Source organism: Lycium barbarum, chromosome 12 (genome assembly GCF_019175385.1).
Source record: "Lycium barbarum isolate Lr01 chromosome 12, ASM1917538v2, whole genome shotgun sequence".
NCBI classification, from domain to species: Eukaryota; Viridiplantae; Streptophyta; class Magnoliopsida; order Solanales; family Solanaceae; genus Lycium; species Lycium barbarum.
Window position 1 is genome coordinate 64,485,754 of NC_083348.1, and position 27,368 is coordinate 64,513,121.

Consider the following 27,368-nt stretch of genomic DNA (forward strand, 5'->3'; position numbering starts at 1 on the left):
TGTGGATTAACAACAATGCTTGAGTTCGAATTTTCAATGTCTTTCATTTACTTGTGCAGGCTTCTCAGAAGTATGGCTTCCATATTCTGATCCTTTATAAAGAAATGGATCATGGGCCTAACTCAACCTCAAAAGCTAGCTTATGAGGGGAGGATTGCCCAAGTCCATATAAGGAGACCACCATCTCATTAACCACCGATGAGGGACTTTTTTTCATTCTTCAACACCCCACCTCACGCCCAGGGCTGGACATCTGGTAATTATCTCCCTACAAATATGCTACCAAATAATATAAAAATATTATACCGCAATATTAGTTAATTAGTTAGTTTCTACCATATATTAGTTAGTTTCCTTGTTTCACTAGGATCTTAGTTTCCTTGTTTCACTAGGGTTCAAAATTGTATCCTATATATATTCTCTCTTGGTGAATGAATGAAACAAGTCAAGATTATATAGTTTCTACATGGTATCAGAGCAGGACCCATCTCACCTGATGTTAGGCCCCCAAATTAAATTACCCACGCTCTAGATGTCCAGCCCTGGGCGTGAGGTGGGGTGTTGAAGAATGAAAAAAGTCCTTCATCGGTGGTTAATGAGATAGGTGGTCTCCTTATATGGACTTGGGCAATTCTCCCCTCATAAGCTAGCTTTTGAGGTTGAGTTAGACCCATGATCCATTTCTTTACATGGTATCAGGCCACACGTTTTTTTTCTTCTCTTCATCGTAAATTTCCATGGCCGGTGACGTCGTACCTCCTCCACCACCACCCAAAATTGAGTCTAATTCTCCCTATTTTCTCGGTCCTCAAGACCGACCCGGGGACTATATCACGCCTACTCGTTTCAAGGGCGCATCAGATAACGCTGCCGTTGGTCAGCACTTTACTTCCGATCAATGGAAGGCTATTACGGGAGTTTTTGGTAATGCTACAATTCCCGAAAATCGCTTGAATGGTAAGTTTGATGTTTTTTCTTGGATTATTGACACTGATGCTACTCATCATGTTACTGGTGAGAAATTTTGGTTGTTTGATGTCCATACTGTTGATTGTCCTATTGGTTTGCCTAATGGTGAAAAGGTGTTTGCTTCTTTGAAAGGTTCTGTTCGACTGTCAGATAAAATCACCTTACATCATGTCCTTTATGTGCCTTATTTACGTTGCAACTTACTCTCCGTCCCCCAACTTACTGATAATTTACATACTGTTGTCTCTTTTAATTCTTATATGTGTGCTATTCATGACCCACTGAAGGAGCTGATTGGAACGGGAGTTAGGAGGGACGGACTATACTATTTTAGCAAATCGGACGTGGTGCAACATGTGTCTACTGTCGTGGCAACGTTCGCATTGGAATTGTGGCATCGACGATTGGGGCATCCTTCCGAGAGAGTAGTTAAGTTGCTTCCTCATGTTAGTAGTGATAAGAGTAGTTTAGCAAAGGATTGTGAAGTGTGTTTACGTGCTAAGCATCCTAGAGACAAATTTCCTTTAAGTGATAATAATGCATCTAGAATATTTGAGAAAATACATTGTGATTTGTGGGGCCCATATCGTCATGTTTCGTCGTGTGGAGCTCGTTATTTTTTAACAATTGTTGATGATTTTTCCCGAGCTGTTTGGATTTACTTGTTGGTTGATAAAACAGAAGTGTTTCCGATGTTTATGGCTTTTGTTGCTATGGTTGATCGACAATTTAATCAAACAATTAAAGTTATACAAAGTGATAATGGTACATAATTTAATTGTTTGATCGATTATTTTTCCGCCACTGATATTTTGTTTCAAACCTCTTGTGTGGGTACTCCGCAATAGAATGGGAGGGTAGAGAGGAAGCATAAACATATGTTGAATGTTGCGAGGGCTCTCAGATTTCAGGCCAATTTGCCTATTTTTTTTCTAGGGTGAATGTGTTCTTGCTGCATCTCATCTCATAAATCGTACCCCCACACTCAAATTGGAAAATAAAATACCTTTTGAAATTTTATTCAATAAACCTCCTTCTTTTGATGCTATTCGTACTTTTGGGTGTTTGTGCTTTGCTCATAATAAAAAAACTCAGGGTGACAAATTTGCTAGTCGGAGCAGAAAGTGTTTGTTTGTGGGATATCCATTTGGTAAGAAGGGGTGGCGGTTGTTTGATCTTGATACGAAGGAATTTTTTGTCTCTCGTGATGTAAAGTTTGTGGAGGATGTGTTTCCTTTTGCTTGTCCGGAAGATGTTAATATTTCGTCTAGTTTTTTTTTATGAGGGTGCTCAAATTGATCATGATTTTATGGAGTACGGGGATGAATTAGAGGGCGAAGTTGATAGTGCGGAGGCTGCCGAGCAGCAGCCGCAAACCACTGCCCAACCAGCGCCTGCTGGCAACTAGGCCGAGCTGCAGCCAGCGGCCACTATCTAGCCCGCTGGGAACCCAGCGCCAGCTGGCAGCGAGGCTGAGCGGCTGCCAACAGCCACTGCACAGCCAACTGGGAACCCAGCGCCCGCTGGCAGCGAGGGGGGGGGGGGGCAGCAACACCATACCCCAGTCACGAATGTGGAAGGTGGCTTGGGGCGTGGTTTTCGGGAGAAATTTCCCTCTGTTGTGCTTCGTGATTATGTGACACACTCAGTTTTTGCTAATAGTTCGTCCCTTACAACTCATGTTAACAATCAATCCTCAGGTACTCCCTATCCTTTGGCACACTGTATTAATTGTGACATTTTTTCTGTAAATTATCGTAAGTTTCTTGTAGCTATTATTTCGGGTAAGGATCCTAAAACCTTCAAAGAAGCCATGAAACACGAAGGTTGGAGACATTCAATGAAAGAAGAGATACGTGCATTAGAAGACAATGGTACATGGACTTTGGAACATCTTCCTCCGGGTAAGAAAGCACTTGGTAATCAGTGGGTCTACAAGACCAAGTTTTTGTCAAATGGAGATGTGGAACGGCTCAAATCGCGCTTGGTTGTGTTGGGAAATCATCAACAAGCGGGGATTGACTACAATGAAACTTTTGCTCCGGTCGCAAAAATGACTACTGTTCGAGCCTTCCTAGCCATTGCAGCATCCAAAAATTGGGAACTTCACCAAATAGATGTTCATAATGCCTTTTTACATGGTGACCTTGATGAGGAGGTGTATATGAAGCTCTCTCCCGGGTTTGAAAGTCCAGATTCTACGTTGGTGTGTCGTTTGCGCAAATCGCTGTATGGGTTGAAACAGGCCCCTAGACGTTGGTTTGCAAAATTGGTGACTGCTTTGAAAGGGTACGGTTTCCTTCAATCTTATTCTGATTATTCCCTTTTTACATTTACTAGAGGGAATATTCAGATTAATAACTTGGTTTATGTTGATGATCTTATTATTTCTGGGAATGATTCCGCTGCACTTGCAACTTTCAAAGCCTATTTGAGTGATTGTTTCAAAATGAAAGACCTTGGGTCTCTCAAATATTTTTTGGGTATTGAAGTAGCTCGTAGTTCATCAGGGTTGTTTTTGTGTCAACGCAAGTATACTCTTGATATTATCTCTGAAGCAGGATTGTTAGGTGCAAAGCCAAGTGGGTTCCCTATTGAGCAAAATCATAAACTTGGCCTTGCAAATGGAGATTTGTTGTCGGATCCGGAGGTCTACCGTAGATTAGTCAGGCGTTTGATTTATTTGGGGGTCACTCGACCGGACTTGGCATATTCTGTTCATATTTTGTCTCAATTCATGCAAGAACCCCGGATTGAACATTGGGAAGCGGCCTTACGAGTGGTCCGTTATTTGAAAGGCACACCAGGACAGGGTATTTTGTTACGTGCCGACAGTGAGTTGACTTTGCAGGGATGGTGTGATTCTGATTGGGCGGCTTGTCCGCTTACTCGTCGTTCGTTGACAGGTTGGCTAGTATTTCTAGGTCAATCTCCCATCTCTTGGAAGACAAAGAAGCAGCACACAGTTTCTAGATCTTCTGCAGAGGCTGAATATAGGTCCATGGCTGCGGTCACTTGTGAGTTGAAGTGGCTGAGAGGTCTGTTGTTGAGTTTAGGTATACAACATCCCAAGGCGATCAAATTGTTTTGTGATAGTCAGTCCGCTTTGCACATCGCAAAAAATCCGGTTTTCCATGAACGAACAAAGCACATTGAGGTAGATTGTCACTTTGTTCGTGATGCAATTAATGAAGGTTTGATTTCTCCGTCACACGTTTCAACATCTTCACAATTGGCAGAAATTTTTACCGAAGCTCTCGGCAAAACTCAGTTTGACTTCTCGCTTTCCAAGTTGGGCATTTTTGATTCTCATGCTCCAACTTGAGGGGGGGCGGGGGGGGGGGGGGGGGGGTATTGCGGTATAATATCTTTATATTATTTGATATTATTTGGTAGCATATTTGTAGGGAGATAATTACCATATATTAGTTAGTTTCCTTGTTTCACTAGGATCTTAGTTTCCTTGTTTCACTAGGGTTCAAAATTGTATCCTATATATATTCTCTCTTGGTGAATAAATGAAACAAGTCAAGATTGTATAGTTTCTACATCCTTTTTGACAATTCTTATCAGAAGAGAAAGTCACGTCCTTCGTAGAGTGTAGTTAGAGGTTGAAAAAGAACTTTCTAAGTTGGACATAAGATTGAGCATGTTCATTACAGGCTAAATCTTTAACTACACAATTTTGAGGGAAGAAAGCCTCTTCAAGAATTGTCTGTAAGAAAGCCTCTTCAAGAATTGTATGTTCTTCGAAAATTTTCATGAAAACATCTTCTACTTTTGTCTAGGAATGAAGAGAGTAGGAGATGAGTAAGAGGACGAACAGAGATATGGAGACTCCTTGAGAAGAATTATTGTTTTATTTCTTATGCAATTTTATCTAAGTTTCGATATAAACATTCAAATTGAAATACACTCCAAGTATCCGAAATTGATAACTAAGGGTGTAAAGATTCTGAAATTCTATAGTATTTACTTTACTGATATTTTTAACGGAAAAGACTCAAATATGCCATTGAACTATCGGAATGACTCATTTATGTCATTCGTCAATAGTTTGGCTCATTTATGTCATCGCCATTACCAAAATGGCTGATCCGTGTCATTTTTTACTAGCGCCGGTTTTATAATACCATATATGACACTTGGCCTCCAATTAAAGGTCCGCATCGTTTAATCAAACCAACGTAAGTTAAATCCTAAGTTAAACTAAAACACGACCCATAAATTTGTGTTGGTTTAATTAAGCGACATGAACCTCTAATTGGAGGCCAAGTATCATATCTGGTAATATACAACCGGCGCTAGTAAAAAATGACATGGATCAGCCATTTTGGTAACGGCGATGACATAAATAAGCCAAACTATTGACGAATGACATAAATGAGCCATCTCGAATAGTTCAATGGCATATTTGAGCCTTTTCCCTATTTTTAATGATAGCTACATATTTAAGAATGAGGTTGAAATTGATGAATGCATAATACTTTTCGTAATTATTTGTCAGAGCTTCTTGAGACATATTACAATACCAAATCTTCTAATTTATGTCTGAAAATATTGTTCTAAATAATTTTAATCTTTCCAAAAATCTTCCTTTATGTTATATGTCTTATTCGGATATTGGGGAAGCACCATTCATAAGCTTAATGAGGTTAATTGTAGGTAAATTACCTAGTATTCAATTAGAATTAAAAGAGATCATTTTTTGTCATACCAATCCATACTACTCCATAAAGCACGCCTGAACTCCTCTTTCAATTTCCAATGCTGATAGTACCCTCTTTACACTATTTCCAAGTAATCATTGATGGCTATGCTATTCCTCTTTAAAATGAACCAAAACAAGTAAATTAAATAATTAAATAAATAAAAAATCAGGGTAGCCATTTTTTACCCCTTATTTCAGTTGAAGATTTTCTTCAAGGGCTCTCCTGCCCTCCAACTTCAACATATGAAGCAAGAAATCACTCCAAGAATCAATAGGACCAGGCAAACACCAATGTACACAATCATTATACAAAACCACATTAGCATTTGGCCGATGTCCATATTTACTAGGATGACCATCTGGTCTCAACAACATTGCTTGTGTCGTGTCCAATAATCTGAACCTTTTACCCTTCTTCTTCCCTTCCTCAGCTGCAACCTTAAATTCTTCAACTTGTGTCCTATAAAATTCCAAACTTACACCATCCAAACTTGTCTCATTGCTTCTAAATGGCCCTTTTCTCACACAATTTCCACCTTTATTCCATTCACCACCTTCAAAATGAGAGGGTGCAATAGTCCTAATAAAAGTAACACCTTTAAAATTTTCTAAACTATTTATGGCTTTTAAAGCTGTTTTAATTGCTTTTTGATGGCCATAAGTAATTGGGATTTCAGTAACATTTGGGAGTCCACAGTAACGACAGCCAATTATTTGATTTTTTTCATAGTAAACACTGCACCTTGTGAACCAATGAGCAGAATTGAGGATCAGATAATCGAATTGTTCAATTTGGGTAGTCCATTTTGGATCAGGTTCATCAAGATGAAGATTGAAAAGTCCTGTGTGGCTAGGACCATCAGGATCTGACTCTTTAACTGTGACCAAGAAGGGTGACCAATATGCTGCTAGGGTAAAGTTATATGTTGTGTATTTCCACCTTTTGAAATTTTGATCTTGGTCATAAGAAATATCAATCGGATATTCCACCTGTAAAACATAAATAATTAGATTAAAAAGTTGGATTAGTGACTTGCTATTAGTTTTAACCATATTTTTTTCTTGAAACACATCCAAGCACTTGCGATTGTTGGGCTAAGTTAATTGAAATACACTCTTAACTTGGTGTGATATTGTTATTTTTTTAGTCATGTTTTACAGTCTTTTTTGATGCTTCAGTTCTTGGGTTAAAATAGGCTAAAGACACTCTTAATAGGGTAAAACTATTCATTTTAAGTCACGTCTAACATTATTTGGAGTATTCATACACTTTATATTTTAACTTCTTTTTTATTAGTAGCTTTTAATGTGAAAAATTTGCTCTTGTACTTAACAACATTAACACAACACCGAACTTCTTATCTTTTTTTTTTCCCCTTATTACATAGGCAGGTAGGGGAAGGGGAAGAGAATTACAACGTGGGGATTCGAACTTTCACCGTACCAACCAACTGAGCTACTAGATTTCTACCCGAACTTTTTATCTCATTGTGTAGTTCAGGTTTAGTATTTTTCAAATTTATATTTTCCTTAAAATGGGATGATACCTAAAATCATTAAATTTATATAGACGCAGAAAGGGACAATTATATTTTTCTTTCTTAACATTTCTTGACGAAGAAAGAGGTTAAGAAATAGGAATCCACGTCAGGATTGGATTCTCTAACAAGTTGTCATAATGTGACATTATTTAAGCATATTATTTAAGAGATCAAGTCAAGGCCAGCCAAGTATTTTTCGTCACATACTATTTGAACAAATCGAACACGACTAAAAGATGCAATACGACAAACTTTAAGCTGGCATTCTATATGCTTCCAATTAAAGTTAATTAATCTTTTGTAAAAGTTGGAAATAATTGCAAAAGTATCCATCGAGAACGCTTACCATGATCTTATGGGAAAAGAGAAATTTGATTGAATCTGCTATGACGGCCTACAGTCTCATGTCACAAGCGCACAGCTAATATATATCGCGATTTAAATTATTATTTGTAAATCTATGTTCAAAATCAGTAAATCAAAAATTTGAACTAATTTGAAAAAAACGTAAAATACATAAAAATTGAAAATACCCGAGTCCACATAATTTACTATCTCTCCTTAAAGAATTTAATTCCCTCACTCTATTCGAGGTTATAGATTAGTTCCTCCCATCATAAAACGAAAAAAATTTAATTCTCTCACTGTACTCGATGTTATAAATGACTTCCTCCCAGTATAAGAAGGAGATACATGTGGATGGCATAGCAGTACCTTAAACCCCATCAACTTCATCGAAAGCAAATTCGGCAGCAAATCACACGACTCTATTATAGTTTTATTTTAAAAATAAATGCAGAGAACAGTTTAGAGGAAGAAAGAGTTTAGATTTTTGTTTATAAAATTTGAGGCAATGCCTCTGAATTTATAAGCAATGAAAGGATCAGATAGAAAGGTGCAATCCAAAATGTGCCTTTTGAATGCAATCCAGAAAATATATTTTCTCATTTCTCATTCACACCTTATAATCCCACCAATTATTCCAACAGCCCACGCTCCTTTTAGTTCCAAAATCTTCAGCTCAATATAATTTTTCTTATTACTGATTAGATTATATATAAATTTTTGTACAGTGACTTTTTCACTTACACATCAAACCAAAAAATATAACTAAAAAGTTACTCATTTTTCCCGAACCAAACACACCCTGTATGCACTCCTTGCTGGCTCTCACAACTTCCTTTCCGACAATCATATCCGACCCATAAGTCTTGTTGTTTAATACACCCCTTTTACTTTTATTTGTCGTGACTCGCTTCTCAAAAGTTAAATTTAATGAAATTTGATTAACATTTTAAGATGTATTTATTATTATATTAATATGAGAAGAATTATAATTTGTGATTTTTTTCGTATAGTTTTTAATATTAAAATATTTGATTAATCTAATTCAATTTAATTTTAAAAATTAATCAAATTAACTTTCGAAAAACGAAACATGACAAGTAAAAGTGAATGGAAGGAGAAGTAACCACCAACGATGCGGTAGCCGGAATGATTGATTTTTTTTTTTTTTAATCCTTAACTAATCAAACGTTTTAGATTTGAATTTCAAAAACAAAATATCTTTTGATAAGAGCATTTTAGTGAACCTATCCAATAGGAAACATGATAATGGAACAATAAATTTCGAATGCCCGACATGACTAAAAGCAGAGACAAAAAAGTCTTGGTGCTGTAATGAGCCTTTAATATAACTTCACCTAAACTTTCGTCCACTACAAGCCAAGTGAAATTAAAAAAGAAAAAAGAGGGTCAACTGAACACTGCTACCATCCATGATCAGTTCATGTTAATGAAAACCATAAATTTATGGATATTAAACAAGCAGGAATTAGCAAATACTCCCTCCGTCCATTTTTACTTGTCTTGTATATTAAGAATAATTATTCATTTTTACTTGTACAGTTTGAAAAATTAAAATATAATTTACCATTTCATACCTATTTTATCCTTATTATTAGTTCTTGGGCTGACAAGTTCAAGAAATTCTTAGTGGTTGCACATCTTGTAAAATATACTCCCTCCAGATCAAAAAGAGATCCACTTAGCCTTTTTTTTCTTGGATAACAAAGAGTGTCCACTTATCAAATCAAAAAAGAATTAATCTTATTTTTTCATATTTGCCCCTATTAAGTGTTATGTGATCAAATCCCAATGCCTATTTAATTAGGACAGTTTAGTCAAATTACCTATTTTTATCTAGGAGTTAGTATTTTCTTAAGGGATGTGCAAATGACTAAGTGGACACTCTTTTTTATCCGGAGAGAGTATGTTTTATTAATTTCTTGCTTACTGTTTAATAAAGGTATCAAGTCAATACATGACAAATAAAAATAGACGGAGGGAGTATCTTAAGCAAAATCAAAGAATTAAGCAGAATTAACAAGCAGAGGAAAACTATCTTACCCGAGACAAGAGGCACATTATAGACTGCATTTGGTTTCTTCCTACTGAATCTCCAATAAATGCCATAGACTTGTTCCTCATCATATCCAAAAACTGATACGGGTTGAAAATTGGCAATTCACACCCTTTTGGCTTCCACTTCCATTTCAAGAATTCAGTATCAGGTCTCCCATATTTCATGCAATTTTGGTGCTCGTGGATAGCCCAACATGTCGTGTTCGTGTAATATGGAGCATCAGGGTTAGGAACCCACTCTCCAATGAATACATCACACGTGTCTTCCTCCTCAGTAATTTTTATTTTTTCGTCCTTAGTATGATATGGTGGTGGTGTTTTAGAAGAATGGTCTACGACTAAATTCGCAGGATACCAACAAAAAGGGTGATAAAGGGGGAGAAGACTAAGAATTATTAATATTAAAGCAAGAAGCAAGCAAATTTTTGGAATTCTCTGAGCTGTACTGGAGTTTCTCCAAAAGGGAAGCTCCATACTTTGGAGAATTGAAAGAAAAATCAGAAATGGGATTATGGGAGAGGAAGGAGAAAATTTACAAATTTGACACATATATGTGATATACAATATACGTGCTAGCCACTAATTATAAGGTTTAGTTGGACCAACTCCAAAGTCTTTGCAATTATGCAACTTTTGGATCGTATGTATTTTTCTTTTAATAATAAGTTAGTGACCCTATCCTGATTCTTTGAGTTCCTGTTCACGTCTAATCCTTAACCACCCTCATATAATTATAATTGGAAAAAATAGAGTGCAATAATTATACATTAACTCTTCTGAATTCTATAATATTGATTTGATTAGCACAGAGAAAATTATTTACATAATCTGGCTATAGATTGCGACAAGATTTTCTCGATTTAATTAGTCAAATCACCATATACAGACTTAATTCACCTTTAATCAAAAGTAAATATGTTTAACAGACACCCATTTCGTACTTCATTCAATAGTACATTACTTTCTCCCTTTAAGAGTAAATTAGTAGTAATTAATTACTTCAGTTGTTCATAATTTAATACATTAATGTCTCCTGTTACTAACATTTGATTCAAACTAAAATAAGCAAAAACTTGTTTGGAGTCTACTACGGATGCTTTAATTAGAATTCACTTATTTATATCTAAATGTAATTAATTAAGCTTCATGCCTTTGAGCTTTGAGCTTCCATGAATATATATGCGATCAAAAGTCTGGCAGATCATGAGGAATAAGAAACAATTTTTTGTACATACTATTTGGCAGATTAAAGTACGTGGTAACCAGAGGCGAATATATATATATATATATATATAGGATTTCAAGAGGATGAGTTTACCATTGCTTCATTTAAGTATATTTCTTTTGTCTTTTGGGACTTGAATAATTAGAAATAAAGAAAAAAAACGTAATTAGATGTAATATAACAAGAAAAACGGTTTTGCTTTTTGGGTAATTAGAACTAAAGAAGAAAAAGGGTTTAGAAATAATATAAAAAAGGAAAGTTAAGGGCTGTTTTAGAAATAAAACAAAGAAAAACAAAAAATGCAGCAGGTCAAGTTTGATCCCCCTAACCGGTTGTAACAACCCCAATTTTAATGGGGGGGTTAATTTATAATTTATCAAAAGGGAATTAAGTATTATTGAAAAGAAAAGGAAAAGAAAGAAATGGGTCAAGCCCAACAAGGGGGGGGGGGGGGGGGGGGGAGTTTAAAGTCTGATGGTCTAAACGTGAGAAACAAAAATAAAAAAACAGAGATAGAACGCAAAAAGGGAAACGCAGTGCAAGAAAAGAAAAGAAGGGAAGAAAAAGAGGGGAGAAAATAAGGATTTTCAACCCTGGGTTCTTCAACCTAAATTATTGATTTGAAGGGGCAAACAACATCAAATTTTAGACTTCTATATATTGTTGGAATCTTCTTGTCGAAAGCTTCCCTAAAACATATGTCTTGTCGGGTTTTGAACACATTGACCAGAGGGCGTTTTCATCCTTTAAAATTTGACTTTAACCGTTTAAGCCTCTAAAAATATAGAAGTGGTTTACCCTAAGGGTTTTGACCATTCTAAATCCGTTTTTGTATAGTTTGAGGCAATCTGGAGACTCGAGAACGCAGTTTTGATTTATTGGGAAGTGTGCTTGAATTGTGAATTTGAGGTAAGTGAGACTTTAAGCTTTGAGTACTTGTTTTTCAAAACCCATTTTAAAAATATGTTTTGTCTGCCTGGTCCATGTGTTGGGGCGAGCGTGTGCTTGGCAGAATCGGTGGTCCTTAAGGCCAACCGCATATACTTTATTTTTAAATAATCCAAAACTCTCTTTATAAATTATTTTGTGATGTGATATAGCTTTGAGCCATGATATTGGGGCATTGTGTATGCTTCCCTTAGCATTGTGTATGCTTCTTGATTATATTGGAGCATTGTGTATGCTTCCCTTAGCATTGTGTATGCTTGATGATATTGGGTGTATGCTTCCCTTAGCATTGTATATGCTTTCTGATGATATTGTGGCATTGTGTATGCTTCCCTTAGCATTGTGTATGCTTCCTGACATATTTGGCACATTGTGTATGTTGCCGTGGATTCATAGTGTTGACCAATTCTTTAACTGCCACTTGTGACGGTTCGTAGTGTAAATTGTGTTGAGATATATAATATATTTGATAAACAGTGGTTTGGACCTTGGTTGCTATTATATAATGATATATTCATGTGCATAATATTTTTGTGCTTGTTATGTGTTTGTATTTTCTAACACTTGTTCCAGGGGTATTTAAAGTGGCGGGTCGAGGATCTTACTGGGTTATATTTACATATAGCTCACTCCTTACCTGCATGTCCATGCAGATACTATAGGTGACGACAAAGCTAGTAGTTGACGAGTTTGCTGGAGTTGATCTATTAGTTGAGGTGAGCCGTCGCTTTGTTCGTGGAGGCTGCCAAAAGTGTCATTATCATCTATTTATTAATGTCTTTTCTTTTGGGGTTTTTAAACCCGAGTGTTTTGTAATTCTCTTAGATGCTCCATGGTCTAGTGTGAGATTTGGGAATGAGTAATTGATTAATATTCTGAGACACTAGTTATCCGTAATTAATTATCATATTATTTGGGTACTTATTTAAGTAATTAAATGCTGTGAATTTATAGTTAAGATATGAAAATTTTGGTTCGCCGGCTGGTGGTGTGTGTTGGGTGCCAGTCACGTCTAAGGGGTATTTTGGGACGTGACACCAGTGCTCCACTTAGTCTGGTTTGATCATGTGTTCCTTCAGTTAATATTAGGTATATTTTCATAATTATTATACACATAATATATCAAATTTAGTCGAGTGATAATAAATTCACGTGACCCAATTTTTATACATAAATTCGTCTCCGGTGGTAACCATATAATCTAGATAACAATTACTCCTATTGAACTTCTAAAGTCATGACACTTGGTATGCACGTCTTTAATTTAATTTGTACATAATTGTCAAAGCAATTATAGTATATATACATCATTGTTATTAGTCTTGACAATCACTCCATGTTATAAAGGAAAATCTTTCATAATTCTCTTCGTGTTTTGAAACATTTATGTGGCATTTGGCAATTGGCATAATGTTAATGCTTTAGTATAGTATACATACCATTTAACTTGAGAGTGAAAAATTTATAATTGATTTTATTTTGAGGAATCAGTATAAATAAATGTGGCAGTAAGGTTTCCTTTTGCTTTGGCTAATCTTCTGTGTACATAATTAGTTCTTCGATTTCCACACTCTAATTAGAAATTTTGAGAATAGGGTGTGAAATATTGTAGACGAGTCCGGAGCCTAAAGGGTATAAAAATACACAGTATAAATCAAAAGGGGATGACCAAAAAATTATATACCAAAAGGGGTATATCGTGGGCTGATCCACGTTATACCCCAAACTTTTTTTCACCTGTCAGACGAAAACCGAAAAATTAAAAAAAAAAAATTAACTGTATAACGTGGACTGATCCACGTTATACAAAATATATTGTATAACGTGGATAAAGGGTATAAAAATACACAGTATAAATCAAAAGGGGATGACCAAAAAATTATATACCAAAAGGGGTATATCGTGGGCTGATCCACGTTATACCCCAAACTTTTTTTCACCTGTCAGACGAAAACCGAAAAATTAAAAAAAAAAAATTAACTGTATAACGTGGACTGATCCACGTTATACAAAATATATTGTATAACGTGGATCAGTCCACGCTATAACAATATATATTTGTAAAGTGGACTGTCCACGACTGCAACTTCTTCGTTAGTGAGGCTTTAGATTTCATTCTCATGTTTACTGTTTTATATTCTATTTTCTAATTCTGAATTCTTCTAAAACTGTTATACATTACGTATTAGATTGCTAACCACTAGAGCCTTTACAAAATTGTTTTAATTTAAATTAACTTAAATTACATTAAACAGCTCTTATAATATATACAATTTAGTTTAAAAAAAAAATTAACCTTGTTATACCCCATTTTAATCGGGTCAAAAGCGGAGTACAACATATTGGTGATTCCTATATTATTTTCATTTAAGGAGTCGCCACATTATTATTTATATTTAGTTAATAATTAGGTGTCCTAATTCACCATTAAAATAATTATGTGGCGACTCCTTAAATGAAAATAATATAGGAATCACCAATATGTTGTACTCCGCTTTTGACCCGATTAAAATGGAGTATAACAAGGTTAATTTTTTTTTAACTAAATTGTATATATTATAAGAGCTGTTTAATGTAATTTAAGTTAATTTAAATTAAAACAATTTTGTAAAGGCTCTAGTGGTTAGCAATCTAATACTTAATGTAGAACAGTTTTAGAAGAATTCAGAATTAGAAAATAGAATATAAAACAGTAAACATGAGAATGAAATCTAAAGCCTCACTAACGAAGAAGTTGCAGTCGTGGACAGTCCACTTTACAAATATATATTGTTATAACGTGGACTGATCCACGTTATACAAAATATATTGTATAACGTGGATCAGTCCACGTTATACGGTTAAATTTTTTTTTTTTTAATTTTTCAATTTTCGTCTGACAGGTGAAAAAAAAGTTTGGGGTATAACGTGGATCAACCCACGATATACCCCTTTTGGTATATAAATTTTTGGTCATCCCCTTTTGATTTATACCGTGTATTTTTATACCCTTTAGGCTCCGGACTCTATTGTAGACAGTCATACATCGCACTCATCATGAATCGTCATTCATCACACATTTTGCAATAAATTATTTAGTTTATTCTATTTTCTTGATTACCATATCAACTTTGTTATTAAGAGTATTAGTAGTTACCATTCGTTGTAACTCTACTGTCGGCGGTACAATAGTTAAACTCTACTATTATCGGTGTAGCCCCTTTTCCCTAGACAATCCAGCATCATTTCATTTTCTTCCAAACTTTCTCGTTACGAGTATATATATTTAGTAATCCTTCCGTTTTAAAAAGATTGTTTTATTTTTCTCATTAGTTCGTTCAAAAAAGATTGACACATTTTTATATTTAGAATCAATTTAACTTTATGAGATGATTTACAACCACACAAAAAATCTAAGACTTGTTTTGGATCACATATTTCAAAAGTCTTCCTTTATTCCTTAAACTCCATGTAGATCAAACTAAGACAATCTTTTTGGGACAAAAGGAGTATTGTTTTATTTAGAAATGATTGTTGTATATATTTTCCATGTTTTTTTTTTGTTTTTTGCTGTGACGAATATACTTAAGTTTTACGAATATGAGTGGTATTACTTATGTAGCTAAATGTACTAATCTTGATACTTGTGTACAGTTTATTCAACTTTAGAATGTTTAATATGTTTTTCCTCCTCATATTTTTTCCATCTGAAATTAATTTATTTCTTCTCCGGCTATTTGGACCACACACTCTTAAGATTAATCCATGTCTCTTCAAGCCTTTACTTAACAGCCTTCAAAATTATTCATAATTAAGACACTGTTTGCAGAACTGATTCAATTGGTACTATTATTTTGAATCCAGGCATTAAGTACGCTATAACCTCCATAATATTAATGGGGAATAATAAAATCATAGGACACACCTATACTTTGATGTGATTTAAACTTAAACCTGTTAATACTAGCGTCTTAACCATATATAACCATTACTAGATTCATCGTTTTCTAACTAATTCTCATGAAATCATTTTTCAATAAGTTAAAAATGATAAATAGTTGGAAAAGCACATTAAACCACCCTGAACCATACATATTTTGTTACTTTCTTAATTAAACTATTTGGTGTTCATACTATAACTTATTTTACTTACAATCCCCCCCGGAGGGTCAAGTATAGGGCTGTTCACAGTTTTGGTTAAAACCAAAACCAAACCGAAAATTTAACCAAATCGGTTAAAAAAATCGACATTTGATTTGGTTTGGTTTGATTTGGTTTTAAATGTTAAAAACCGATTATATTTAGTTTGGTTATGGTTCTATTAAAAAATAACCGAATAAATAACCGAACCAAACCGATAAATTATATAAATAAATTTTATAATTATTTATATGTATAATATTAGTTTTTCATAAATAATTATAAATATTTTATACCTTTTAATCATTAATTTGATTTTTGATCTACTTATTTCACATGATTGTTTAAGGCCCATGTTGTTAAGATATGTCCAAGCCTATGTCTTTAAGTCTTTTAACTCTTTTAAGTGTTAAGTGTAAACCTACTGACAGAAGCTCACGTTAGAGTCTAATGTCTTTAACTTAAATTTTTAGCCTTTTTTTGTCAGCCATTTGATTTTAGGTTGTTTCTTCTTCTTTTTTCGAATTTATACCTTTCTGTTTTCTTGTCTGAATGGGTCTTAAACTTCTAATACTTTTCTTATGAAAAGGACAGAGGTTGTAGATTTGGAGATTATAGAAGATACTTCAGTAACATCAGCATTTGCTGCAACTCAAACACATGATAATGCCCTAATACTTCTTCCGTGGGTAATCCTCCTAAAAAGCAAAAAAGAATAACTCCTTGTAATCGAGACCCTAGCCTTGGGGATAATGGTAGAAAAGCATATAAAGTTTGGATCATTACACAAAGTTTTTTTAATAAAATGGGAGAATGGAGGGCAAAAATGAAAGTACTGCCCCAAAGTTTGTGATCATTACACAAAGTTTTTTTATTTCATATATTTTCATTTTAATTTTAGGTAGTCTTTATGTTTAATTATTATGTATGTTTATAACAACAATTAAAAACTCTTATGCTCTACTTTATTTCCATGTATGTGTATTAAGATGATAAAAATGGTGCAGCCACTACTAAGTTAGTTTTTAGCTCTATATGTAATAGTTTAGCAACTTTGGGTAACTTGAGTACTACACTATCACTAATAGTGAAAGTCTTTCTATGATGTATGTTCCACCTTAAACTATATATAAAAGTTATCGTTTGAACAAAAAAAAAAGACATGTCTTTTTCAACTTTTTAATGTTTTACTGATAAGTCTCATGACTGCTAGTCATAAATCGAAAAATCGAACCAAACCGAACCAAACCGACAATAACCAAACCGGTGGTTATTATTTTATTTGGTTTGGTTATGGTTTTAGACATTTAAAAACCGATTTAATTGGTTTGGTTATGGTTTTAATCAATAACCGACCCAAACCGAACCATGAACACTAGGGCTGCATATCGGTCGGTTCGGTTCGGGTTTCAAAATTATCGGTTTAACTTATTGGTTATCGGTTTGTAGACATATTAAACCGTTAAAGAACCGTTAAAATATCGGTTAATGGGTTATCGGTTAATCGGTTGTTGTATGTTATTGGTTCGGTTATCGGTTTAACCGTTAAGATTTCACACAACAAAAAACAGAAGGGATTATAGAAAGCTCATACAAAATCTTACAGTCAGCCATATGGCGGTAAAGAGCTTAAAAGAACTAACATATATTTTATGATGAATAAAAATTGATGAGCTTATGTATTGTTACCTGTGACACATATCATAAACACCCATTGTAATGCCAATAGGCTGCCATGCAACCATGACACGTGATACAGCAAGCACCTGTTCAAGCAAAGAGTATGATAATGTAACAAAAAATCTGCTACTTGAAACCAATCAGCAATATCAATTGTGCAATCATATAAAACAAAAATGACAATTGCAGTAGAAGGCAAAAACCAATTATGAGAAATAAACTAAGATGGTCAACATTCACTTTATTTATATAACTTAACTATGACATAGAGTCATACTCCTACATCGATAATGGCTATCGAGCAGGTTTAAATCAATCACTAAAAGGTATAAATATAGATACAGGACACATCATTTATCTAAAACTGATACTGAAAATATCAAGCTAGTGAAAGCTGAAGAAATAACAGACTTCAGAAATATAAAGCTAGTGAAAGAGACATAGATTACAAACTTATATTTGGTAACCACAGATACAAATTCTAAAGAAATAATCAAAACAAAAAGTTCTCACCCAACAAGCTATAGTTTTAAGTTCAGCCAATGATGGCAAGTACTTTTGCTTTTGCATTTCTGACCCACAGAGCCCTATTCTTGACAGACCAACAAGGTGTAATTAGTTCACTTCACATCGACCTAAAGCATACATCTCAGAGAGGTCTATTTCACTGAGTTAGAAGCAATGGAATTCTTTCATTATCTGAAATAAAGAACATCTCCCACCAAAAAACCACTGGTAAATATCACAATACTTCTATGGAAACAATGTGTCAATGATACCTATATTTTAAAAGAAGCAAATAGTCCATCAGGCAATCAATTTCAAAAATTAACAATACTTACCGATAGTGAGCATTGCTAAAGATGAATGCACCAAAATGAATGGAGAGCAACTTGCATCAACTCTGGCAACTTCTGCCAAGTGAATATTTCAATAATTTGTCTAGCACCATCAGAATTTCAGAAAACCAAAAACAACAGTCAAACTGTCAAAGAACCTGAAAATTAATCCAAACATAGTCCTAATAGTTCTAGTCAAGTCAACAAAACAAAAATCACAATTAATGCACTGCATGGTGCACCATCCATCATCATTTTCTTCAAGCTTTTCATAGTGATCCCAAACAGGTGATCGAGCTTTAGGACCACAAAGTTGAGGCATGGTTAAACCTAATTAACATAGAAACAGAGAAAGTATCAGTTGATGGCTTAATGTCTACAACACTGGAAAGATTAAGAAAAAAGTAACATATTCTCTTCCTAAAGAGAAAAGGAACTACAAACAATATCACAAAGTGAATATAGAAAGGAAAAGAAAATATTTGGAATCAGCAAATGTAATATCCAAGATAGGAGTTGAATAATTAACTTACCAAAGTTTCATGTCTTAACAATCTACACTTCTACATGTCATCAACAGAAGGTTCTTTTCCAAGATTGGCCATATCTAAAGAGAATTATATGAACAAGTCAAGCAACAATAATATTAAATAAATTATTTATAATTTTACATCAATACAAGGTTCTTGTCTTACCTTTTTCAAGTTGCTCGAGGGAATCTAAATCTTCCTCAATACTTACGGGCGTTGGTTCACTCCGAATCCAATCTTGAAGGCACACTAGAGCTTGTACCAATTTAGGAGTTAATGAACTCCTAAACGAATCAAGAACGCGCCCTCCAGTACTAAAAGCACATTCGGATGCCACACTTAAAATAGGAATAGCTAACACATCTCGAGCCATCTCAGAAAGAATGGGGAATCTAAGTGAGTTAACTTCCCACCAAAGCAATATTTTAAAATCTTGTCTTCCAATTTCAATATCTTCTGCAAGATATTTTTCTAACTCTGACTTAGAATCTACACCTCCACTTCCAGATGTATGTCTAAATAATTCCTCATAGAAGTCACCAAATTCTCCTATAGGTTCGAGCCTTGAACTGGAAGTTGCCACTTCTATTGAAGAAAGTTGACTACCTTTATCTTTTGAATCGTTCTTCACATACTCATTAAACAATGAAGTCATGTACTTTAGCACATCTTTTTCTATACCTTGCCCTTTGTCCCCAAACATCTTTTTAAGTCCAAAACTAAGAGAATTAAATTTATAGCAAGGATCCAAAACACATGATATAAAAATCATCTTATTCATTTTTTCTGGAGCACCCCAATATTTATCAAATTTCAACTTCATCGTCTTTGCCATTTCACCCAAAACAATATCTTCATGTGATGTCAATTTTGTCAAGTAAACAACAACTTGGAAAATTTCAAGAAAATGAAAATTTGATGTAACATAAAGTGATCCAGAAACCTTCTCAGTAATCTTGAAAAACATTTCAAGAAATTTTGCAATTCTTTTTACACTCTCCAAATCACTATTCAAAAGTGTACCTGCAGGACTTCCATCGATAGTATCAATAAACTCAAGATGATGTGACAAGCCAATATCACGATCGGCATAATCTGAAATTGCACCCTCATATTCAATAGCCCTATTCAACATCAAGTAGGTGGAATTCCACCTTGTGGGAACATCTAAGCATAAAGATTTCTTAACAATATTTACATCTTCACAACATTCATGAAACTTCCCCCACCTAGCAGAAGACTGCCTAATGTATCTCACTGTTTGCCTAACTCTTTCAATAGACTCAATTGATTCTTTTATACCATCTTGAACAACAAGATTTATAATATGAGCCACACACCTCACGTGAAGGTGAGTACCAGTCATAAGATTGGTCCCCCATTTAGTTAATTGCTTAGACACCTCTTTCACTGTCACATCATTTGAACTAGCATTGTCAACTGTAACAGTGAAAATCTTTTGTAACCCCCACTCCTGCAAACACTTACTAATATCCTTTGCCATGTCTTCACATCTATGACTAGAAATTGGACAAAAATTGATAATCCTTTTATGCAATTTCCACTTACTATCAATCCAGTGAGCTGTAATAGCCATATAATTAATTCTTTGCAAGGAAGTCCAAGTATCAGTAGTAAGACACACTCTCTGTTGTGTTTCCTTAAACTCAATCATCAATTTTTGTTTCTCTTCATCAAAAAAATTAAAACAATCACGAGTGACAGTAGTACGGGAAGGAATCTGGAAAAAAGGTTGTGCCACTTTCATAAAATTTTTGAAACCTTTTTTTTCGACAAATCTAAAAGGAAGTTCATCGATAATTACCATACGACACGAAGCCTTTCTACAGGTTTCTTGATCAAATTTCCATGCTGCAACAACTACATCACCCTTGTCACCCACCTTAACAGGTTTAAACACTAATTGTGCTTGATTAGTATCAACATTACGAGGAATCTTTTTACATTTGGGTATATGACCAAGCATTGCCCCTGTACCATGGTCTTTTGTGTCAGCAAAATATTCCTTTTTACAGAATTTACAGACACCCTTCTCATTTCCATCAGGATCAATAACTGGATCAAAATAAGTCCACGCAACAGACCTTTTTCTCCTTTCTTTCCTTTTTTTGGACTGAACTGTTTGAGTTTGACTTGCTTTTGAGTTAGCAGCTCCACTTTCACCAACTACTTTATCAATTATCATATTTTCAGCCATGTGTTTGTATCACTGTGAATTATGATTTTTTTAAAAATAAAATAAAATTAATCAAACAGATGACAGCGAGCAAACAAAACATAAAAATCCAAATAGCACAAAACAAAACAAACGTTCGTTATCTCGAATGAAATCCAAAGGAAAAGAAGAGGAGAATCAGAAACTTACCGGAAACTGATTGAATTGCCGAAACTGAGAATGACGATTATATAGAGCAGAATATAGAGCTGCACGAGATACAAAATAATCATTAGTTTTTTTTTGTGATAAAATAGAAGGAAAGGCTTAAATACTTTTATTGCACATTCTTGAAAAAGTAGAAATTTCTGCATATATCCAAAAGACGACATATATAGAAGCATTCTTACGAGAAAAATAAAACAAACTACCAAAAGAATAAGATGAAATGGAGCTTAAGTGTTCAGATTCCATTTGGATTTTGTGTAACTTGAGTTCAATTCATCTTACATTGTAAAGAAAGAACACAAAAATTAAGTAGAGAACCCTTTTTGCAAGCAATGCTTCAACCAAAAACAGAAATTGCACAAATTATTACCAGGTTTGCAACATTAACAAAAAAAAATAAAAAATCCATAACCAAAAACTCAATTTGCAAGCAATACAAGAAGAAATTCCCATTATTTCTCAACCCAACAAAGAAAAGACATTAAATTTACAATTCTAAGGAAGTGATTTCCCTAATTTCCCAACCCTAACAAAAACCCCATAACATAAGAGTGAGAATTAAAAACGTACCTGTTCGTGAAAGAGGCAGAAATCGTCAAAGAAGAGGCAAGAAAAAGAGGGGCTGGTTTCAGATCATTTGGCTGCTTTGGAGTTGTGCAAAAATCGTGAAATGAAATGAAGTAAGTCAAGTAACCCTAATTGTAGTGTAAGTGACTTAATATATATGAAAGGGTAGAAGTGTAATTAATTAAATTGTTATCGGGTTATCGGGTAACCCGTTAACAAAAATGGTCAACCGCGACCCGACCCAATAAGCCAATAACCCAAAAACGCCATCCGGTACCCGAACCGGTAATCCATTAACCCAATAACCCAATAATCAGTTCGGGTTATCGGTTTAACCGTTAACATGCAAAGCCCTAATGAACACCCCTAGTCAAGTAGCATTAGTGGTTTCACTCTCTTTTTTGCATGTTGAGAGCCAAATTTTTGCCCGAAAACAGTAGCCACCTGCAGAGGCGAATCCAAGATTTCAAGAGGATGGGTTCACTATCATTTTTAAGATAATATATAAAATTTTATAGTGATATAACTTAGTGAGCAAAAAATAATTAATTACATTTTTTTATGAAGTAGCTTTATAATCACAAACGACATCAAAGAGATGCATAGTTACAAAAGAGGAGGAAATATCATCTCATATAAAGATAACAAAAACCTATCATAAGTCTAAAGACCTGACAAATCCAAGGGCCTATCATAAGACTAAAAAGTAATTAGAAATAATATAAAAAAGAAAAACGTTTTAGCCTTTTGGGTAATTAGAACTAAAGAAGAAAAAGGGTTTAGAAATGATATAAAAAGGGAAAGTTAAAAGCTGCTTTAGAAATAAAACAATAAACAAAAAAGTGCAGAAGGTTGAGTTCGATCCCCCACAACCTTGAGGAATTAAACCCATCCCCTAATCAGTGCTCCACTCGGTTTGGTTTGATCATGTGTTCCTTCAGTTAATATTAGATATATTTTTCAGAATTATACACATAATATATCGAGTTTAATCGAGTGACTATGGGTTCACGTGACCCAATTGTAATACATAAATTCGCCTCTGGCCATCTGGCATTTTTCTTTATTTCTAGTGTAATTTTTTTTCCAGTTTAAGGCTTATTAATTAATTACTTTTATTTATTTTCCGTTCTTTTCTCTCTCTAGTTTTCTTGTTCAGTTTTCTTGATTTCTTTTGTTCTTATTCTTTGAGACCCAATAACTTTTGTTGATAGCAGTAAATTTAGTTAAAACCTCATATTCCAAAAATAGCAGCAAAACCAAAAAATTAATATAAATGAAACAAATAGGAATATTAAAATGTAGAATCAAGGATAGTATAAAAAACCTCTAACTTTTAAAAGATCTAAATTCTTAATAAGCTCTAATTTATCAAAAAACTTGTATTATACTCCCACTGTCCCAATTTATGTGGCATTTTTTGTTTCCCGAGATTTAAACTGTATGAATTTTGATCAACATTTTAAAATGTATTTTTTCACCAAATTGATATGCAAAAAGTTGCAAATTATAGTACTTTTCATGCAGTTTTCAAATATATAAATTTTAATCTTAAAATATTAAGTTAATCTAATCCAATTTAGTTACAAAGTTTAGTCAATTTGACTCTCAAAAAATGAAAAGTGCTACATAAATTGGGACGGAGGGAGTATATAGAAACGAAATTATTAAAAATTAATCCCTTAAGCTATCCAAAATAATAGGGTTTCAAACAAAAAGTGATTGCGCTTTTAAGAAGAAGAAAAAAGTAATCCAGAAAATTGAAAAAGAAAATAAGAGAGAGAAAAGAAAAAAGAAACAAGAATAATTAATTAATTAAAAAAATGCCACATGGTTATTATTTTTGTCACGACCCAACCGGAGGGTCATAACGGGCACCTGGAGCTAACCTATTGAGCACCACATATATGCATCTCTTAGTCATACCTGAGTGGGCCATAATGCTAACTCGTAGATACCATAGGCTGTATGGGACACAAGTCCAAAACATAACATACATACGTCATCAAGCTAATCCCAAGTACATATGCTGGCACGGCTGTTTGTAGTAGTGATATAACAGAATATAAACCGGGATGACCATAAGATGTCTAACTGTGCATATCTGTCTATGAGCCTCTACTAGAGTGCATAACATAATAAGAACGAGACAGGACCCCGCCATACCCATCTATACACAAAAAAATCATACCAACTGGACTGCAACTCCGGAACAAGTGGAGTGGCAGCCTAAGAATCTGAACCGTCTCCCTGTCTACCTGCGGGCATGAACACAGCGTCCACAAACAAAAGGACGTTAGTACGAAATATGTACTGAGTATGTAAGGCATGAATAACAACATAATGAAAATATGGAGATAATATAAGATAAGAGAGATCAACCTGTACCTCTGAATGCCACTTAAGGCGGATGTCATGCATGCTTGCTATATATATATATCGTACCCGGCCATATACGCTCGGTGTTATCATCATCATGCCGTACCCGGCCTTTTCAGGACTCGGTGTTTAACGTATTCGGCTTTTACGGGACTCGATGTTTAACGTACCCCGCCTTTACGGGACTCGGTGTTTAACGTACCAGGCCCTTATGGGACTCGGTGTGAAACTTACCCGGCCCTTTCGGGACTCAGTGTGAAACATACTCGGCCCTTTCAAGACTCTGTGTGAAATACCCAACTGATTAGTGGTTGCACAATAGGTGCCGTACCCGGCCGGCTATAGCGCGGCTCGGTGTAAGAAAATAACTACATATATATATATATATATATATATAAGCATGCATGAGAGCCCAAATAAAAGCTATGGCTCTATCAGAGTGATGTAAGGTCGGTAAACCTCCGATTATCATTATGGAACTATTATCATGGACATGTCTCATCTTGAAGGAACAATAATCATAAGATGAGATCAACATAAATAATAAGATCAATATCCAATAATCATGAGATAAGGATCAACAATATCATAAGAACATCAAGAACATATGCTTCTAATATTTCTAGGAAAGGAATCATTATGGACATACTTTGTGTAAGCTCAAAGCAATGGAATTATCATGCCTTAGGAAAGAAAGGGACAGCCTTAACATACCTTGCTGCTTACTTAGCCACTCAAAGTCTACCTTCCGAGCCTGTAAATCTACATCCAAGATGATTCATACAACAATTAAGCCATAGGAATACTTTCACACTCAAACTTAGCTAGTTAATAAGTTAGCGGAATTCGGACAACATTTCCCTTATATTATCTACTCCAACCAATTTCAAAATAGCTCCCAAACATCAATAACAACATCAACAATAATATAATCAAGGTATTACATGACAAACATACAAATCCGTCCAAGACTTCATTTGAAAATCAGCCATAAGCCAACAACATCAACATATCAAACTACAACCTTTATACTATGTTTTCCTTCACTTTAAACCATTAAAATCCTCCAAAAACAACTCAATATCAAAGTCAAGATGAAGAACATACCTTATATTTGAATAACTTCAACTCACACAACTTGCTTCAAGACCAAACTCACCACAACATCAGTAGAAGCAAAAACAATCACTTTTCATGAACTAGTTTAGTGTAATCTTGTTGAATTCTTGATCTAAAGGGCTATAAGTGTTTAAGAAACGTTTATGGAGGTTTCTAAATCTCAAGAGAGTGTATAATGATGATAAAATGAGGGGAATGGGGGTATTTATACCCCTTGAAGGTCGGTTCCACCGACTTTCCAAATGGGCCTCGCGAAGAAGCCATCTGGCAGCCTATCTTGAAACGGCCATAACTTTCTACTCTGATATCATATCGATGAAAAGTTTGTTGCATTGGAAACTAGACTCAATGAACTTCAATTTACATAGGTTATGCATTCCAAAACTCCTCATATTCTAGGAGATACACCTCCCTCATTTTAGACCAGAATTTCCTGTCCAAAATTCTATCAAGTTTTTCAAAATTTCAACAAACTTTATTTCTTTGATTCGCTTGATCTCGAAACCTTTAAACACTTACTTAACACTTGTTAAAATTATTCCTTAACCTTATAAGAGTTCCATGACCTCTCCAAGCTTACGTTAGTTTACTTACGACGCAAACGACGCGACAATTTTCGGGGTGTAACAATTTTTAGACTAATTTTTGGCGCTAACCTGCCACGAAGAGGGTGAAGCCACTCTCCGTACCATTTGGGCTCTATAGGAGTTTTAAATACGAAAGATTGTAGTTCAGGAGTATTTTGAACACCCAATAATTTAAGTACGGAAGCAACAAAACAAGTATAGTTTAGGGGGTTTCTAATGTATTTTCTCTAATTAATTTGCTATTATAGAATAAATCACATTCACAACGTAAAGATTATATTATTTAAACGAAATAATGATCCTAAATAATTCTTATAAAAAAAGGGGTTCTCGTTTAGAAAAGGCACAACCCATTAAAACATAGAGATGAATTAAAATTATAGGTGCAAATGATCTATCTTCTACCTCCCTTTTTGAAGAAATAGCGTCTATCGGCCATTGTTCGACACCGTCTACCTTCTCTTTTCACTAGTTCTAGTAAGAAATCCTTCCAAACGACAATAGGTCCAGGCAAACACCAGTGGGCACAGTCATTAGGCATTGCAATCTTCGATTTTGTCAACTAATGGCCATATTTATTAGGATGACCATCTGGTTTCAACAACACGGGTTGCCAACATGAGAAAAATTACTTTGACTTATTGAGTTTAGCTTTTACCACTTTGGAGTTCAAAAGTCTATTTATACTATTCCTATCAGGTAATACAAGAGGTATTTAGGCAACGACATGTGACAAGGCCAGATGAGTTAAAGTAAGTGGCCTACTGCGTTATGTCATTAAAGCAAAATTACGCTATATGTATAAATTAATCCTCATAATATTTGTAGGGCTAACAACAGCCAGGGGCAGACCCACATATAGATTTCAGGTGCTTGAGCACCCATTGACAGTGGCGGAGCCACATATAGCCGAGGGTGTTCGTCCGAACCCTCTTGGCGAAAAAAAACACTACTTTTACAAGGTTAAAATTATTTTTTATGTAAATATAATAGATGTTGAACCCCTTTAGACTTCTTCGTATGTTTACTTTTTTATTTTTTGAACCCTCTCGGCGGAAATCCTGGCTCTTCCACTGCCCATTGACCTCGACGGAAACTTGTATACGTATATAGAAAGTACTGGAAATTGGATATATTACAATCGTGCGCACCCACTGGCCAAAAAGTCTGATGGGTGCTTTGGCTCTGAAGTTGAAGTTTGAGCGCACTGGTGCCATCCAGCGACGGTTCGAAACCATGCTGCAACGTTTTTAAAATAGAAAAAAGGCAAATGGTCTTTCTTTTTAATGGAAAAAACGCAAACTGAAACTTCTTCTTTTATGTTTA

At 34.6% G+C, this 27,368-nt stretch overlaps 1 protein-coding gene across 1 annotated transcript; it reads right to left on the reverse strand.

Annotated features, from left to right (window-relative positions):
* Positions 1 to 5,705: 5,705 nt before the first annotated feature.
* LOC132621583 (protein trichome birefringence-like 19) lies at positions 5,706 to 10,259 on the reverse strand. The gene is made up of 2 exons (XM_060335912.1): positions 9,631 to 10,259; positions 5,706 to 6,670 (listed from the first exon to the last, which is right to left on the reverse strand). The coding sequence occupies exons 1-2, from the start codon at positions 10,192 to 10,194 to the stop codon at positions 5,870 to 5,872; spliced, it is 1,365 nt and encodes a 454-aa protein (XP_060191895.1). The 5' UTR covers positions 10,195 to 10,259; the 3' UTR covers positions 5,706 to 5,869.
* Between the last annotated feature and the right edge of the window lie 17,109 nt (positions 10,260 to 27,368).

Coding starts and splice junctions, on each gene's coding strand:
- LOC132621583 (XM_060335912.1), bottom strand. CDS start 10,194: ATGTGTCAAATTTGTAAATTTTCTCCTTCCTCTCCCATAATCCCATTT. Junction 6,671..9,630: donor TAATGTGCCTCTTGTCTCGG/GTAAGATAGTTT, acceptor TATGTTTTACAG/GTGGAATATCCGATTGATAT.